The sequence below is a fragment of the Bos indicus genome, chromosome 1, assembly GCF_029378745.1.
Source record: "Bos indicus isolate NIAB-ARS_2022 breed Sahiwal x Tharparkar chromosome 1, NIAB-ARS_B.indTharparkar_mat_pri_1.0, whole genome shotgun sequence".
In the NCBI taxonomy this organism is placed as follows: Eukaryota; Metazoa; Chordata; class Mammalia; order Artiodactyla; family Bovidae; genus Bos; species Bos indicus.
Window position 1 is genome coordinate 50889167 of NC_091760.1, and position 19789 is coordinate 50908955.

General features: G+C 36.9%; 1 protein-coding gene across 2 annotated transcripts in view; it reads left to right on the forward strand.

The window, feature by feature from the left end:
- ALCAM (activated leukocyte cell adhesion molecule) overlaps positions 1–19789 on the forward strand; it is a 228948-nt gene that overhangs the window by 188279 nt on the left and 20880 nt on the right. The window contains exons 9-14 of one of the 2 annotated variants that reach the window (XM_070787179.1): positions 10312–10424; positions 13044–13179; positions 13285–13422; positions 16411–16539; positions 18395–18433; positions 18723–18840. In XM_070787179.1, coding sequence (XP_070643280.1) covers positions 10312–10424; positions 13044–13179; positions 13285–13422; positions 16411–16539; positions 18395–18433; positions 18723–18840 — 673 coding nt within the window. The remainder of the gene's footprint in view (positions 1–10311; positions 10425–13043; positions 13180–13284; positions 13423–16410; positions 16540–18394; positions 18434–18722; positions 18841–19789) is intronic. The other variant, XM_070787191.1, reaches the window with a different exon arrangement.

The window sequence follows — 19789 nt, forward strand, 5'->3', positions numbered from 1 at the left end:
CCCACTGCCATAGGATAGAGTCCCAACTCCATATGGCAGTCTTCCAAGGTGATGCCACTGGTAAAGAACATGCCTACCAGTGCAGGAGACTTAAGAGACATGGGATCAGTCCCTGGGTAGGGAAGATTCCCTGAAGGAGGGCATGGCAACCCACTCCAGTATTCTGGCCTGGAGAATCCCATAGACACAGAAGGAGCCTGGCTGGCTACAGTACATAGGGTCGCACAGAGTTGAACACGACTGAAGCAACTTAGCACAGATGCATACAATAACTCTAATAATGTCTAATAGGCTTTGTCATCTCTGAATGTTTATTTAACTAATGAATGAATACATCTAAATCACCAAATTGAAATGGACTTCCCTGGTGTCTCAGACAGTAAAGAATCCATCTGCAATGCAGGAGACCCGAGTTCAATCCCTGGGTCAGGAAGAACCCCTGGAGAAGGTAATGGCTACCCAGTCCATAATTCTTGCCTGGAGAATTCCAAAGACAGAGGAGCCTGGCAGGTTACAGTCCATGGGGTTGCAAAGACTAGTACTTTCACTTTACTTAGTATGGCAAGCATAGTCCCTCATAGGCTAGCCTTAATTACTTGTATAGGTTTATCTTCCATGTGTTTTAACCACTGATACCGTTTTACTCACCATTGTGAAATCCACCACCCTCTCTCACCTCTTTGCCTTTACTTATGTGGCAGGAGTTTTACCAACATCTCCACTTATCAAAGCCCTTCTCAACCATCAGGGGCCACAGACAGATATCACCTCCCATACAAAACCTTTATTACTGCCTTGAAACCCAGTTTGGTTCTGTTGTCCACTCTCCTATAAGTCTTTGCTTGTACCTCTGTCTGTAGCCTTTACTCTAGTTTTTCAGCAAATATTTCTTGAGCTCCTAATCTATAACACATTTACCATTAGGTACTGATTTCATGCTGCTATGTAGTGTCATCACATAGAGTGCATATTACCTCTACCTCAAATTGTGAATTGTAAGCTCATTATTCATCTCAGTATCTCCTGTCAGTGCTTGGAACCTAGTAGCTGTACAATAAAGGTTCTATTGAACTGGATTTTCCTCATACAAATCATACTATGACAGTAGTTTTTTATAGAAATTACTTCCCATCTGAAAGATTATACTTCCTTAGATGTGTTTATGCTGTGTTTTTAAAAAATGGTATCTGCTGACAATGTACCTAACAATAAGTCTTATTTAAAATTTCAACTGGAGAGAACAAGATGGTGAGGAGTAGGTGGATGTGGAACACATCTCTCTCCACGGATATATCAGGAATACACCTTCAGACACAGAAGTGCATGCAGAACACCAGCTGAGAGCAGACAGGAGTACCTGATCAGTGGAAAAGATTATATAAAACCATGCCAAGCTCAGTAGGATGAAGAAACTAGGGGAAAAAACAGGAGTGTTAGTAGCACTGGACTTGCACTTCTTGTGTAGGGGAACTGAAGCAGTGGTCCGAGGCCTACATCAAGGCAATTATCTAAGTTAGAGGAGAAGCATTTAAGGCTGAGAGTGAAACAGCTGATCTGTGGCAGTCAAAATGGAATGAGAATCAGACAGTCCTTGCTGCAGCCATACACATCCCAAACAGGAATGCTGGTCCCCTGGAAGGTGCAGCGGCTGGGAGCTTGGGTTTAGAAATTGTGGAGCAATCCCAGAGCAAGGGATACTGTTGACTGCAGAGAGACAGATCGAGGGGATGTGAGGGAGGAGATCGTGGTGGGAAATGCCAGTGGAGGAAAGCCAGGCAGCCATGGAAGCAAGGCAATAATGCTGAGTCACATGTAGGGGGTGGAGCCATCACCATAGCCTCTCTCCCCACTTGCCAGCATCAGCAGCTGAACAATACAGACGCTGGCCCATCAAACACCTGACACACTGAACTACAAAGTAGGACCCCACCCAGGTGCAGAACTAGAGTAGGACCCCACCCAGGGTGCCCCTGTAAGTACCTGACACACCAATCTACACAGTAGGACCCCAGCTAGGGGGCCCTTCTATGTGCCGAACAACACAGACGGACCCCAGGCAAGGGAACCCACTAAACGCCTGAATGGGTGGAGCTATGGAGAAAGACTTGCCAAAGAGACCTTCTGATCGCCAGCTACAAGAGGCTCGAAAAAAGACCCTGATAGGGCCATAACTCCTGCAGCGGAGGCAGTCTGTGTCCCTGCACACTTGGCACTGCCAGGGTCCCCACAAGGCAAACAGCTGCGCCACCTTCACACTCAACTCTCACTGGGGCAGAGCTGCCACAGGCCAAAAAAGTCTTTCGTCTATGCACACAGGGTCACTTCGGTCCTGTCCGAGTCTTTGAGACCCTGTAGACTGTGACCTGCCAGGCTTCTCTGTCAGGGAGGGGGATTCTCCAGGCAAGAATACCGGAGCATATTGGCCAATACTGGTTGCCATACCCTTCTAGAGCGCTATATTCCCTGCTGCCCTAGCTGCCAACTCCCCTGGGTACCTGTTGCTGCCAGAACCCCTGCGACCCAAGCAGCTGCACCACCTCCACCTGGCCCTCACAGGGACAAATCCAAGTCCTCCAGGGCAGCCTCAAGAACAAACCTCAGTGGATGACCCAGGTGTAGAGGTGGAAATAAAACCACAATTGAAACACACGGGCAGTGTGGCTAAGGAAGACCCAAAACCTTCCCACCAGCTGTGCAAACTACAGATTAAATCCACACAATCAACTAGGCAGACTCTGTATCTATGGAATATATAAAAGGTCATTGAGAGCTTCCACAAAAGAAAATGCACTAGTTCTGATAGCTGTGGACATTGGAGGCAAGAACACACAGGACTAGGACCAGAATCTGAGTTGAATCTGAGTTGCTTTGCCCAAAGCAGGTCCAGAGATCAGCACAGTGTTGGAGGGCATCCTAGGGAGGTAAGGTAGACAGTGACTCCCAGCAAGGGTAAAGACCCTGACAGCAGCGACTCAAGAAAAACATTTATTATTCTTATGTTTTGACTTGTTCTGTAGAATCTTTTGGATTTTTTTCTTTTTGTTTCCTTTTTTGAACCCCCTCTGTTGTAGTTGTCTGTTTTATTGGCACTATGAAATCCAATTAAGCTTTTGAGATTTTTTTTTCACAGTCACATTTTTTTATTGTTATAAACCTCTGCCTCTATGTTGGGCTTTTGCCGTTCTGTGGAGTTTTCCTATTTTTTTTTCTTTTTTCTTTTTTTCTTTTTAATTTTTTAAAAACTATTATTATTTTTTCTACATTTATTCCTTTGTTTGCTTTTCCTACTGTTCTTTTCCCCTTGTTAATCTTTAACATATATAAATCTTTTTTATCTACCTCTATTTAACTTTGCATATATATTTTTTTCTTTCTCTCCTTTCTGCTCAACATATTTGTTAGTTTTATTTTCATTGCTTTATTCCCCAATTGGCACTTTGCTTTAGTTTTGTTTTCCAGTTTGTGCTTTAGTTAGTTTTGTTCTGGTAGATATAATTTTTGATTTCCTTTATTTGCTGGGTCAATCGACTGTACTTTATTTTTGTTGGACTGTTTTGATTTTGCTTATAGATGTATATGTATATATTCCGTCACACTTTTTATTGTTGTTATAAAGCTCTGCCTCTTCATTGGGCTTTTGAAGTTCGGTGGAGTTTTCCTTTCCTTTTTTTTTTTTTTCTTTCTTCTTCTGTTTTTGTTCTGTTTTGTTTTCTTTTCTCCTTTTAATAATTTTAATTTTAATTTTTTTAAACCTATTATATTTTCTCTACATTTATTCCTTTGTTTGCCTTTCCTACTGTTCTTTTCCCCTTGCAGTTAATCTTTAATAAGTATAAATCTTCATCTACCTCTGTGTAACTTTGCATATCTATTCTTTCTTTTTTTTCTTTCTTTCCTCTCAACATATTTATTAGTTTTGTTTTCATAGCTTTATTCCTCATTTGGCACCTTGCTTTAGTTTTTCTTTTTTTTTTTTTTTTTGAGTTTGTGCTTTAGTTAGTTTTGTTCTTAACTGGTAAATATAATTTTTTATTTCCTTTGTTTGCTGGGTAAATCAGCTGTACTTTATTTTTGTTGGACAGTTTTGACTTTGCTCATGGGTATATATATATGTGTGTGTATTCCATTATCTTAATTATTATTTGCCTGATTTTGTAACTGCCATTTGTCTGGGGTTCATCTTTGGTTTCTCATTTTTGGATATTTGTTTTAATTTCACTTAATGCCATTAAAAAACCACTTGTGGAATCTTCTTTTCTGACCAGAGACCAAGCCCTGAGCCTTTGAAGTGGAAGCACTGACTCCAAAACCTTAGACTACCAGGGAACTAACCCTAAGGAGTATCAAATAGTGAGAACTCACACAAACAAACCCATTGAATACAAGACCCAGCATCACCCAACCACCAGTAGCACCCTGTGCAGGACACCTCATCTAAGCAACAAACAAAAAAATAATACAAACCCAATCATCAGCAGAGAGGATTACCACCTCACTCAGCCTTGCCCATCAGAGGGAAAAAACAAACAAAAACTCAGCACAAATCTCACCCTATAAGAAGCTTACACAAACCACTGAATCAACCTTAGGATGGCAGAAACCAAAAGGAAGAAAAAATTAAACCTTCTTGAAGGAAAGAATTCAACTTTCCATGAAGCCTTGGAAAAGGAGACCTCAAATATAATAAGTTAATAATAATGAAAAGGCAGAGAAATACTATACAAATGAAGGAACAAACTAGGAACGAGAAGTACAAATAAAAGAAGAGGAAATAAATAGGCTAACTACTTGAAAAAGAATTCAGAATAATGATAGTAAAGATCAAAAATATTGAAAAGAAAATGGAGAAAATGCAAGAATCAATTAACAAAGACCTAGAAGAATTAAAGAATAAACATACAAAGACAAACAATACAATTACTGAAATCAAAACTACTTTAGAAGGAATAAGTAGCAGAATATCTGAAGCAGAAGAATGAATCAGTAAGCTGGAATATAAAATGGTAGAAATAACTTCTGAAGAGCAAAATAAAGTAAAAAGAATGAAAAGAACTGAGGATAGTCTCAGAGACCTCTGGGACAATATCAAATGTACCAACACTCGAATTATAGGGGTCCCAGAAGAGGAAGAGAAAAAGAAAGGGTATGAGAAAATTTTTGAAGAAATTATAGTTGAAAATTTCCCCAACATGGAAAAGGAAATAGTCATTCAAGTCCAAGAGACACAAAGAGTCCCATACAGGATAAACCCAAGGAGAAACATGCCAAGACACATACTAATCAAACTAACAAAGACTAAATACAAAAGAAAGAATATTAAAAGCAGCACAGAAGCAACAAGTAACATACAAGGGAAACCCCATATTCTTAAGAGCTGATCTTTCAGCAGAAACTCTACAGGCCAGAAAGGAATGACAGGATATATTTAAAGTACTGAAAGGGAAAAATCTTACAACCAAGATTACTGTACCCAGCAAAATTCTCATTTAAAACTGATGGAGAAAGAAAAAGCTTTTCAGAGAAGCAAAAGTTAAGAGAATTCAGTATGACCACACCAGCTTAACAACAAATGTTAAAGGGACTTATATAGTCAAGAAATACAGCAGAAGAAAAAAGATCTACAAAATCAACCCCAAACAATTAAAAAAATGGCAACAGGAATATATATCAGTAATTACTTTAAATGTAAATGGATTAAATGCTCCAACCAAAAGACACAGAATGGCTTAATGGATACAAAACATGACTCATATATATGCTGTCTACAAGAAACCCACTTTAGGCCTAAAGACACATACAGATTGAAAATCAGAGGATGGAAAAATATATTCCATGAAAATGGGAAGCAAAAGAAAGCTGGAGTAGCAATCCTTATATCAACAAAATAGACCTTAAAATAAAGAAGATTACAAGCGATAAGGAAGGACACTACATAGTGATCAAGGTATCAATCCAAGAGGAAGACATAACAATTGAAAATATTCACCCAACATAGGAGCACCTCAATACATAAGACAAAGACTAACCGACATAAAAGGAGAAATTAACAATAACTCAATAATAGTAGGAGACTTTAATACCCCACTCACACCAATGGACAGTTCATCAAAACAGAAAATTAATAAGAAAACAGAAATCTTAAATGATATATTAGATGAAATGGATGTCATTGATATCTTCAGGACATTCCATCCAAATGCAGAAGAATATACCTTCTCAAGTGCACATGGAACATTCCCCAGGACAGACCACATCTTGGGTCACAAATCAAGCCTCAGTAAATTTAAGAAAATTGAAAGTGCATCAAGCATCTTCTCTGACCACAATACTATGAGACTAGATATCAATTACAAGAAAAAAAGTGTAAGAAACACAAACACATGGAGATCAAACAACACATTCCTAAATAACCAACAGATTACTGAAGAAATCAAAAGGGAAATCAAAAAATTTCTAGAAACAAATGACAATAAACACATGATAACTCAAAAACTATGGGATGCAGCAAAAGCAGTTCTAAGAGGGAAGTTTATAGCAATACAATCCTACCTCAAGAAACAAGAAAAACGTTGAATAGACAACCTAACTTTACACCTAAAACAACTGGAAAAAGAAGAACAGAAAAATCCCAAAATTAGTAGAAGGAAAGAAATCATAAAGATCCAAGCAGAAATAATGGAAAAAGAAATGAAAGAAACTGTAGTAAAGATTAATAAAACTAAAAGCTGGATTTTTGAGATGATAAACAAAGTTGACAAACCATTAGCCAGACTCATCAAGAAAAAAAGAGAAGAAGCAAACAACACAATTAAAAATGAAAAAGGGTAGGTTACAACAGACAATGCAGAAATACAAAGGATTATAAAAGACTGTTATGAACATCTATATGGCAATAAAATAGACAACCTGGAAGAAATGGACAGATTGTTAGAATATTTTGATCTTCCAAGACTGAACCAGGAAGAAATAGAAATTATGAACAACCCAATTACAAGCACTGAAATTGAAGCTGTGATCAAAAATCTCCCAAAAACCAAAAACCCAGAACCAGATGGCTTCACAGGAGAACTCTATCAAATAGAGAAGAGCTAATGCCTATCCTTCTAATCCTCTTTCCAAAAATTGCAAAGGAAGAAACACTTCCAAACTTGTTCTATGAGGCCACCATCACCCTAAAACCAAAACCAGACAAAGACAACACACACACACACACACACAAAAACTACAGGCCAATATCACTGATGAACAAGATGAAAAAATCCTCAAAAAATTTTAGCAAACAGAATTCAGCAAAACATCAAAAAGTTCATACTCCATGATCAAGCTGGGTTTATTCCAGGGATGCAAAGGTTCTTCAATATACACAAATCAATCAATGTGATACACCATATTAACAAATTGAAAGATAAAAACCATACGATCATCTCAATAGATACAGAAAAAGCCTTTGACAAATTCAGCACCAATTTATTAAAACTCTTCAAAAAATGGGCATAGAAGGAACCTACCTCAACATAGTAAAGGCCGTATATGATAAGCCTACAGCAAACATTATTCTCAATAGTGAAAAGCTGAAAGCACTCCCCCTAAGATCAGAAACAAGACAAAGGTGTCCACTTTTGTCACTATTGTTCTACTTAGTTCTGGAAGTCCTAGCTACAGCAATCAGAGAAGAAAAAGAAATGAATCCAGATCAGAAAATAAATAAAGCTCTCACTGTTTGCAGATGACAAGATCCTGTACATAGAAAACCCTAATGAAAGTAGCTGAAAATTACTAGAGCTAATCAGTGAATTTAGCAAAGTTGCAGGATACAAAATCAATGCACAGAAATCATTTGCATTTCTATATACTAACAATGAAAAATCAGAAAGAGAAATTAAGAAATCAATCCCATTCACCATTGCAACAAAAATAACTAAATATCTAGGAATAAACTTACCAAAGGAGACGAACTGTACGCAGAAAATTATAAGACACTAATGAAAAAAATCAAAGGTGACATAAACAGATGGAGAGATGTTCCTTGTTCCTGGGTAGGAAGAATCAATATTGTGAAAATGACTATATTACCAAATGCAACCTACAGATTCATTGTGATCCCTATGAAATTACCAATGGCATTTTTCACAGAACTAGAACAAAATAGTTCATGATTCATATGGAAACACAAAAGACCCCGAATAACCAAAGCAGTCTTAAGGAAGAAGAATGGAGCTGGAGGAATCAACCTTCCTGACTTCAGATATACTACAAAGCTACAGTCATCAAGACATCATGCTACTGGTACTAAAACAGAAATATAAACCAATGGAACAAGATAGAAAGCAAATAAATAAACCCATGCACCTATGGGTACCTTATTTTTGACAAAGTAGGCAAGAATATACAATGACACAAAGACAGCCTCTTCAATAAATGGTGCTGGGAAAACTGGACAGCTACATATAAAAGAATGAAATTAGAACAGTTCCTAACACCATACACAAAGATAAACTCCAAATGGATTAAAGACCTAAATGTAAGACCAGAAACTATAAAAATCTTAGAGGAAAACAAAGGCAGAACAATTGATGACATAAATCAAAGCAAGTTCCTCTGTGACCCATCTCCTAGAGTAACAGAAATAAAAACAAAAGTAAACAAGTGGGACCTGATTAAACTTAAAAGCTTTTGCACAGCAAAAGAAACTATAAGCAAGGTGAAAAGACAACCCTCAGAATGGGAGTAAATAATAGCAAATGAAACAACTGACAAAGGATTAATTTCCAAAGTATACTAGCACCTCACACAACTCAATACCAGAAAAACAAACAACCCAATCAAAAAATGGGGAAAAGACCTAAACAGACATTTCTCCAAAGAAGACATACAGATGGCTAATAAGCACATGAAAAGATTCTCAACATTGTTCATTATTAGAGAAATGCGAATCAAAACTACAATAAGATATCACCTCACACCAGTCAGAATGGCCATCATCAAAATGTCTACAAACAGTAAATGCTGGAAAGTGTGTGGAGAAAAGGGAATCCTCTTCCACTGTTGGTGGGAAAGTAAATTGATACAGTTACTATGCAAGACAGTTTGGAGATTCCTTAAAAAACTAGGAATAAAACCACCATATGACCCAGAAATCCCACTCCTAAGCATATACCCTGAGGAAACCAAAATGAAAAAGACACATGTATCCCTTTGTTCACTGCAGCACTATTTACAATACCTAAAACATGGAAGCTACCTAGATGTCCATAGACAGATGAATGGATAAGAAGTTATGGTGCATATACACAATGGAATTTTACTCAGCCATAGAAAGGAGTACATTTGAGCCAGTGGTAATGAGGTGGATGAACCTAGAGCCTATTATACAGAGTGAAGTAAGTCAGAAAAGGAAAGATAAATATCGTATTCTAATGCATATATACGGAATCTGGGAAAATGGTACTGAAGAATTTATTTTCAGGGCAACAAGGAGAAACAGACATAGAGAATAGACTTATGGACATGGGGACAGGGGAGGAGAGGGTGAAATGTATGGAAAGAGTAACATGGAAACTTACATTACCATATGTAAAATAGATAGACAATGGGGATTTGCTGTATGGCTCGGGAAACTCAAACAGCGGCTCTGTATCAACCTAGCGGGTAGGATGGGGTGGGAGATGGGAGGGAGGTTCTAAAGGGAGGGGATATATGTATACCTATGGCTGATTCATGTTGAAGTTTGACAGAGAACAACAAAATTCTATAAAGCAATTATCCTTCAACAAAAAAAAAATTAAATTTAAATTTTCAACTGCATGAGAAATGGGATAGCATTTTTTTTTAATATCTAGCTACTGTAGTCAGTTCTCTCTGAAGAAACGTGTAAACACCTTATGATAATTTAGTTTATCACCTGCTGTCTAAATATACTTGATTTCCCATGGTATGTCTTATCAATTCTTCTCATAATATTTACTTAGTCATCATCTTTATTTTCTTCCAGAAATGATTTAAGAATTTTTTTCTGAAGGTGATAGACCCCAGATGAATACTTACATGCATTCAAAACATCAATCATGTTAACTGCATATAAATGCATAATCAATTAAATTGACCATTCGCACTTGTCCAAACTGGTCTCAAAGCTGGCTTGAAAAACTAGAGTGATTATGCTTCACTTGAGTTATTTCAGTCACATAAATCACTTCTGAATTTCGAGTTAGCAGGAGTTTTTCTTTCTTTCATCTATTTTTTTTCTCCAAAAATATTTTGACTGTCTTACTTTCTGGAGTTGTATTTCAAGCATATTTTTCTGCTTCACAGATTTGGATTTGTCCTTAAACCCAAGCGGGGAGGTGACTAAGCAGATTGGCGATGCTCTGCCTGTGTCATGCACAATATCTGCCAGTAGGAATGCAACTGTGGTGTGGATGAAAGTAAGTAATATTCTTGGTAATGTTCCACTTTTGGACTGACTCCTTTTAGGCTTCTCTTGTATATTCATGTGTAATATGTTTATACACAAAAACTCATACTCTCTTTTTTTATATATGATAATAAAGATTACTACAATAAAATTTAGAGGTACTCAACATCACTATGGCATCCATAATTGTTGCTCTGAAACTTAGTTTGGGGCATTAATTTAATTATGTGTATTTACTAAATAATTATACATATGCATATGGACACACACGCATATACAGTTATATATTTTAGCAATTTCCAGTGTGTTTTAACCCATAATGTTGTTAACAGTGTGTTTATAACAACCCTGTGAAATATGCAAGAAAATGGTTAGTTCCCTACATTATTTCAAAGAACTTGAAGTGAGAGAAATCAGAGAGCTCATAGGTGACAGAGTAGAGGCTCAGGCTCAGGCCTTACCCAGCATAAACACCACTATAGTCACATAACCTTCTGCCTTTCTGGAGACTGACCTTAAGTGTTTGAATGTGGGTTCCATGAATTAGTAGCTCCTTGATGGTAGTGATCTTTTTTCACCCCTGGGCCGTAGTAGAACACCTGGAACATACTAAGAGCTTAGTCTGTATTTCCTGAGTGTTTCAGTTCAGTTTAGTTCTGTCGCTCAGTTGTGTCCGACTCTTTGCGACCCCATGGACTGCAGTATGCCAGGCTTCCCTGTCCATCGCCGACTCCTGGAGCCTGCTCAAACTCATGACCATTGAGTCGGTGATGCCTTCCAGCCGTCTCATCCTCTGTCATCCCCTTCTCCTTCTGCCTTCAATCTTTCCCAGCATCAGGGTCTTTTCAAATGAGTCAGTTCTTCACATCAGATGGCCAAAGCATTGGAGCTTCAGCTTCAGAATCAGTCCTTCCAATGAATATTCAGGACTGATTTCCTTTACAATTCACTGGTTGGATCTCCATGTAGTCCAAGGGACCCTCAAGAGTCTTCTCCAACACTACAGTTCAAAAGCGTCAATTCTTCGGTGCTCAGCTTTCTTTATGGTCCAACTCTCACATCCATACATGACTACTAGCTTTGACTAGATGAACCTTTGTCAGCAAAATAATGTCTCTGCTTTTTAATATGCTGTCCTGAGTGCTAATGTTCTTGTTATCATCTGAAATGTAGGTCATTATCTGGGGACCCAAGCATTGCTGTTATCTTTTTAGAGTGAGATTAGTAGGATTGGAAATTGGTGATTTGAGATAAGGTTATTAACTAAGGTTATCAACATAGATAAGGTTATCACCAGGACTTCCCTGGTGGCTCAGATGGTAAAGTGTCTGCCTACAATCTGGGAGACCTGGGTTCAATCCCTGTGTCAAGGCAATGGCAACCCACTCCAGTACTCTTGCCTGGAAAATCCCATGGACGGAGGAGCCTGGTAGGCTATAGTCCATGGGGTCGCAAAGAGGTGGACATGACTGAGCGACTTCACATTCACTTTCTTTCTTTATCAACAAAGGGAAAGGTTGTTACTATGTTCCCTCCACTCAAATCCTTAACTAGTATACACCCTGTCTGTTTATTCCTGTAATGTGACATGTAGCAGAAGCACTTAAGCAGTATTGAGTTGACAAAAACACATCAAACCACTTAAAATAGGGGTTGACAAGAATTATCTTTGTAAAAAGTTGTGGGAAGTATATTGCTCCAGTTTCTTTTAGATGAAAATGTAAATTATTTTCTATTGGTTTTTGATCTCTTTTCATGCCAGATCCTCTGTTACTTGTTATCTTAACTCTTAAAACTCAGTTTATTATTTCATTTTCTCTTAAACACAGCCTCATCACAACATTTCATTTGCTCAGATAGTTAAAATGTCACTCCATAGACTGAATACTTAACATGATGTGTTTGTGGTAGTTAATGGTCAAAGGGCTTGATAGGTTTTTGGTATATGAACACTCACGGTGTGTTTTACTCAGAACTAGAGAAGCTAAGTTCACTTGGTTAAACCAGTTTCCACAGAAGCTGCAGTTACTGTTGTTGATTAAATAACTCATATCAGTAGTGCTGATCGATGTTGCCTGCCTGTTGGTAAGTTGATGGAAATGGAAAAAAAATAAACAAAGACCATATAATCTTAAGATTGTGTTTGGTTGCCTTAGGAGCATTTCAATTCCTGGTAAATAGTATTATTTTCTATATATAAAATTATTTTCAAAGTTAAATGTTGCATTTTATTTGTTCATAGAAATTTTAGTATAGTAAGCCATTTAAAAGTTTTCTTTAAAAAACATTTTTGTCTTAATTGTTCTGTAATAGATTCCATGTCTTGATAACTGTCTTTAATATGGTAAGATTACTACCCTATTTACAAGTAAGGAAGCTGAATCTCAGAAGTTTATGAACTTGTTCCAAATATAAATTCAGTAAATGGAAGAGTCTGAAATAAAACTCTGATTTGTCTAACTCTAAAAGTTCAGAGGAAAAAGGAAGTCTATTTGTGAAAGCATTTGAAGTTAAGAAAAGAAATTTTCATTAGACCCAGAAGAATAATTTCAGTCTTTATTATTATATAATAAATACATGGAGAGCTATAATTGTGCCATGTGACATAATTAACTTTTTATTTAATCAGGATAACGTCAAGCTTCGATCTAGCCCATCATTTTCTAGTCTTCATTATCAGGATGCTGGAAACTATGTCTGTGAAACAGCTCTGCAAGAGGTTGAAGGATTAAAGAAAAGAGAGTCGTTGACTCTAATTGTAGAAGGTAATAAAATACGTGAGCACCAATTCAAAATTTTCTTTGAGAATTTAATATCTGTTTCTTTTATGATCTCAGTTCAACATCTTATTTTAATTGTAATATTTTTAGGAAAACCTCAAATCAAAATGACAAAGAAAACTGATCCCAGTGGACTGTCTAAAACAATAATCTGCCATGTGGAAGGTTTTCCGAAGCCAGCTATACAGTGGACAATTACTGGCAGTGGAAGTGTCATAAACCAAGCAAGTATTTGTCTTCTTGTTGAGTGCTGTACTTGGTGCAGTGTAGGGTTTTATTTAGGTATCTAAACTGTAAGCTAACATTATCAACACGAAATTCACGCTATGTCCTCAGAGGAAGCTTTTGCTAACTTCTCCCAAAGGAAGACCGTAGCTCAAAGAGAAATTTAAAATCCTAGGGTCATGGAGCATGGAAGACTTATTTTGTTGTGGTCAGTATCTGGACAAATTAAGAGAGTTGTATTGACATACGTATATGACCATGTATAAAATGGATATCTCATGGGAAGCTGCTATATAGCATAGGGTGCTCTGTGATGACCTAGAGGGGTGTCATAGGGTGGGGGGTGGGAGGAAGTCTCAAGTGGGGGGATATATGTATGCTTAAGGCTGATTCACATTGTTGTACCACAGCAACCAACACAGCATTGTAAAGCAATTATCCTCCAATTAAAAATAAATTTTAAAAATATATAAATTAGGTATTACCCCATGGTCACTAATTCCTGAAATTTGGGTGATTAAAACATTAAGGTATATATTACCTACATCCTGAACTTCCTCACTTACACTTTGCTTACTTTTATGCACATTATGGGTCATTTCTTCTTGAGACTTGGCCCTGGGGAATGGTGAAGAACATAGTCACTGTGAACGAATGGTCTGATCTGTGTGTACTGGGGCCAAAGTATGGCTAGCTAAATATATAGTATCTAGGATGATTTCTGCTGAACAAACTTGTATGTAAACCAAACAGTAATATTTGTACCTTTGTCACACCATTTTAGTTTGCAGTAGTAAAAGGCTAAGGATGTATGAACACTACCAATAATTTTCTCTTTGAAAAAAAAATATGAGAATCTGGCTTATCACAAACTGTTCAGATATGTAATCCCATTAAATTGCCAGTCAACTTGGGTTACTGACATACTGGTTAATTCCATTCTCTCCACAACAGTCTTCATGTCTCTCTTCTCAGTGGAGCCACTTAAAGATTCCTCAGGAATACCCCCATGAGCCATTTGATTATTTGAATCTTCTGTGTTCCCTCTTTCCCAGCTTTAGACTCAGTTGAAATCTGAGAAGGCATGCATAAACCAGAATCATAATTTAAAGTGTCCACCCTTTCTCTGTCTAGGGAAGGTGGGCTAGTGGTCCAGCTTATGTAGTCTAGTTTTGCAGAACTTGGTGAATTTTGGCTCTTTCAGCTATGGGTGATGCATGTTTACTTGCATAACTCAAGTATGGAATGTCCCTAAAGGAGTGGACACAAGCAAATGCTTCCTGATTTGGTTATATGTGATGGGACACACAAGCAAGAGAATATGCCTGAGGATGACAAAGAGGCTCTTGATTTCAGAATAAAGACCTGAATTGCTAACAATGTTTAGATCTCTTTTTTAGCATCAAAAATGACTGTTTCTATTCTACTCTATTCTTTTTTTTGCTCTCTAGTTCAATTTAATAATAATTATATCAAAAAAACCTTTTGTTTCTGGATAATGCAAACATAAAAAATAGAAAAATAAGTATCAGATAAGTGTTTAATGAAGAAAAAGGTACAAAGATTTAAAAGGTCAACCTAGAAATAGGCAAAGGCATTTTGTAGAGAGAAAGTAATAAAAACAAAAAAAAGTCATATGAGAAAAGTCCAGTGAGAAAGTCATATGAAAAATACTGGTGGGAATTGGAAAAATAGCAGGTGAACTTACTATGAGGATAAAAATAATAATCCATTCTTCATTGTCAAGGAGAAGGATTGATTCTGGCCCACTAGGTGATATGTTATTTTTCTTGTCCTAGGCTTGTGCTGATCCAGCCATAATTTTTTTATTTGTTCCTTCCTCAATCACATGGTGAATCTATTATTTTACAACTGCTGATACCTCTGTCCCACCCCTATCCCAGGGACTCCATGATATCTCTAATCATGAAGCTCTCTCCTGTCCTCAAGGCCTTTACAATGCATTTGAGAAGAAAGCACATATAGAGCAATAGAGGACTAGAGGACGTGGTGTGTATAATATGTCTCAGAAAACAATGCAAGTACATGCTTGCTTTAGTGGAGTTGGACTGAGAATCCAGAAGAGAGTAATGTGAATTGTCTCTTATGTTTGAAGAAATTAAATAGCAGTGGTTACCCTCATCACTAGTCACTGAAAAAGAACCCATCCTCTGTATTTAACTCAAATAAATTGAGAAAGAGAGTCTGGTTTTCCCATGAGAAAACCATACATACCTATGCACGTATGTATCATGGTTTAAAATAAAAGAATTCACCGTTATAGTGGAGGGGAATGAGTTTTGTTGTTTAGTCCACAAGTCACGTCCAACTCTTTTGCAGACTGTAGTCCACCAGGCTCCTCTGTCCGTGAGATTGCCCAGGCAAGAATATAGGCAAGAATGCTGGAGTGGGTTGCCATTTCCTTCTCCAGGGGATCGTCCTGATCCAGAGATTGAACCCACATCTCCTGCATACATCTCCTGCATTCCAGGCAGATTCTTTACTGCCGAGACACCAGGGAAGCCCTAAACATAGGAGAGCAACCACCCAACTTAGGGCATGAACCTATCACCCTGGGATTAAGAGGTTCATGCTCTACTAACTGAGGATGTAGTTTACAAATAGAATTAAATTCATAAGTTTATTAGAAGAAAACTGGTGATGAGTTAATCTCTAATTATTTTGAGATAGGTACTATCATGCCAAAATATAAACTAACGAGCATCTATTGAAAAAGAACAGCTTAGTTTAATTATTAAAATTAATAATAGAAACATAAAGAGAAATCCAAGTATGGATTCACTATTCTTTTTCCTCTCTGATGTAGTTATAAACCTGAAATGGTCTCATCTATGAACTTACATATACCCTTGCATGCCAGATAATGCCGCAGAGCACCGCACCTATCCTGTTTCATTCAGTGTTACTCTTTCCTATGTTTTTAATTCATTTCCATTTCTAAAGCCATTTTCCTTTTCTTTTTCCAGACAGAGGAATCTCCGTATATCAATGGCAGGTATTATAGTAAAATTATCATTTCCCCTGAAGAGAATGTTACATTAACTTGCACAGCAGAAAACCAGCTGGAGAGAACAGTAAACTCCTTGAATGTCTCTGCTAGTGAGTATTTCCTTTCTGGCATTAAAAAAAGTAAGAAAATTTGAAGTTATTCTTCATTAGTTTAAAATCTTCAATTCCATCTTCCTGTACTGCATTATGGTAAGTTTTATTTATTTATTTTGCATTTGGTATCATCATCATAAGGTTCTTTTTTTTTTCTTCCTGGTGTCCATTCTTTACAATCCTTGTCTTGACAGTTAAATCATTTCATGTTTTATGGATCAGAGACTTTATCTTGTACAGGAATATTTCCAAGATCAACAGAGGATAAGGACTATGTTGCTCTTACTTAATCCATGTTTTGTGTTCAGATGATTCAAAGATTACCTGAAAACATTTCTCTAACAGTTTTAATTTTAGTAAATTTTTAATTCCCTTTAATCTATTATTTTTCATTTCAATTCTTTGTGGTATTTATCCTATTCTTATTTTGCAAAGGAATGCCACATGCGTAAAGTCACTCAGAAAATTGGTAGTAAAACTGATATCAGGAATCCAAAAATCTAGTTTCAAAAATTGATGCATTTGAATATCAAATTTGAATCATAGGTTAAAAAATCAAACAAATTAGATAATCTCAGAGAAAGTGAAAAAAAACCTGTCAATGCTGAAATCAAGGTAATGGATACCAATAGCTGCTTCTTTATTTAAGTTGAAGTTATCTCTCATCTTCAATTCTATAATTCTTTATTTTGCTGTGTTAGTCTTAAATCAGGGCTGGCCTAGACTGAGACTCAAATCTGGGCAGGATACCAACTGACTCTCCAAACTTTCATTCTTCAGTCAGTTGGAATTCTCTATGTGATTTTAGCAAGATAGAGATATACTGGCTAGGAATTAGCTGAAGCTAGGAGAAAATAATTTTCTAAAGATAATGGCCCTTAACAGAATATGACTGGAATTAAAAAACCTTTTGGATTGACAGGAGAAAAGAGCCAAATGAATTTAACTCTAAAATAGGAGCATTGACTTCTCTGAATTCAATTCAGTGAGTATTGATTTGTCCTACCTAAAAGAGAAGTTATCCTTTCTTCCTGAACACAAGTCTCTCTTTTTAATTCTAACCCATTGAACAGTGGCTTATAGACCTTGCAGTGGTTTGATCAACATTTAATACCATCATTTTCAAAGTCAATGAGCACCTCCTAAAATTCCAATATAGTAGGTATGAGGAGGAGTCTAGGAATCTGCATTTTAACAATGATCACTGAAAATTCTGATGGAAGCCCATGTTCATAGAAAAATATTTATTTAGTCTAATATTAAATGATAATCCACCACAGTGACAATCCTCTAAATGGGCCAAGATCATCGTGCTATTAGTCATTTGGAGGGTTTTTACAAGCATCACATATATTGCACCTTCACCTCTGAGATGTCCCCAGCTTTAACCACCACTCCTACCACTTTGAAAATGTCTCTAAGTGGCAAATTTCTGACACTAGAGTATGAAAATAAATTCTCCTCCACCGAGGCAGGAAAATTGAAGTTGAGAAACACTACACTGTAGATTCCATGCACTGCAACTTGTTTCTCCTAAAAAAAGAAATCCTATTAAAAGGTGGTAGATAGTGGGAAAGTTATGGATTTCAGATTAATACTATAGCTTGTCAGTTGTGAAGTTTTCTATGGTAGATCAATACCTTTGCAGTTTTAACTACTGTCTTTTCTTTAAAACAAGATGAATTTCTTTGTACGGAAGTTCATGCTTTATTAAATGTAAGTTTTTCTACCCTCAGCTGTAGAATAGATATTTTATCTTTGAGTATTATTACATCATACTATAATGGTAAAGGTGACTTTCATATATCAACAAATTTTGTTTTTAATTTCATATTAACATTTTTCATTTCAGTAAGTATTCCAGAACACGATGAGGCAGACGAGATAAGTGGTAGGTACTATGCTGCCGGCTCTTCTTCCTTGACTATCTGCTCAAGATTTATGAAGTGTCATTGCATAAATAATTTTCCTAGCTGCCACATTTTGATTTGAATTAAAATAGCAAATGAGACAAGATAGTAAGAATGCTAAAATTTTAATCCCTTAGAAGCACAAGTTTGCATGTTACTCTTAGTAGTGAGCCTTGGTCATTTTTAATCAGAAATAATAACTAGATTGACTTCTTTTCAGAAATGCTTGGCATTGTCTGTAATTGCATGGGCTTCTCTTCTTTGTTGTAGATGAAAACAAAGAAAAGGTTAATGACCAGGCAAAACTAATTGTGGGAATTGTTGTTGGTCTCCTCCTCGCTGCCCTAGTTGCTGGTGTCGTCTATTGGCTATACATGAAGAAATCAAAGTAAGTTGAAGAAAAAAGATCTTCATTGTTCATTGACTTTCACAGGGAGAAAATTCAATGTGTTCATTATGTTTATTTCAGCTGAGCATGTAAATTTCTCTAAGAGGAAAGACATATTGCCCAAAGTCAGGCTGATAACATTTTGCTTCAGCTCACCGTGGCTACATTACCAACACTGGGGACATGGCTTGGAGTGATTTCACACGTGTCCCCTTATTTTTTTCAGTCAGTAGTCCAAATTGAATTATCTTATTTTTCTCAATGCATAGGTAGGTTTTTAAAAAGCACATAGTCCCTAGGAGTCAGCTATTCTGAATTGTTTGATGGAGGTTTGTGGACATTAATTAAAAGTGGTTAGTATATCCCATGGGGACATCAGGTGTCTTTACAGTGACAGGCCAGCAGCAAAATTGTTGGTGAGGTCAAGCTGCCTTGCTGTCACTACTCCTCTTAGATTCTAGTTAGGTCACTTTGTTTTATAGGAGGATCTAATTCAGAGGAAAAGTCATCATTATGCTGTGTTGAATTAAAAAAAATGATTAAAGTAATAAAATTACTTTAAAAATGACTAAATGGTGTTTAAAGATTATTAGAATGATACAATAATAAATGTAGAGTCAACTTCACAAATCATCTAATAGTGTTTTATAATGAAAATCCAATAAACAGTTGTTGTTCAGTCGCCAAATTGTGTCCAACTCTCTGGACCACATTGACGGCAGCATGCCAGGCTTCCCTGTCCTTCACTGTCTCCTGGAGTTTGCTCAAACTCAGGTCTATTGAGTCAGCAATGCCATTCAATCATCTCATCCTCTGTCGTGCTTCTTCTGCCCTTAATCTTTTCAAGCATCAGGTTCTTTTCCAGTGAGTTGGCTCTTTGCATCAGGTGGCCCAGTTGGAGCTTTAGCTTCAGCATCAGTCCTTTCAGTTAATGTTCAGGGTTGATGTT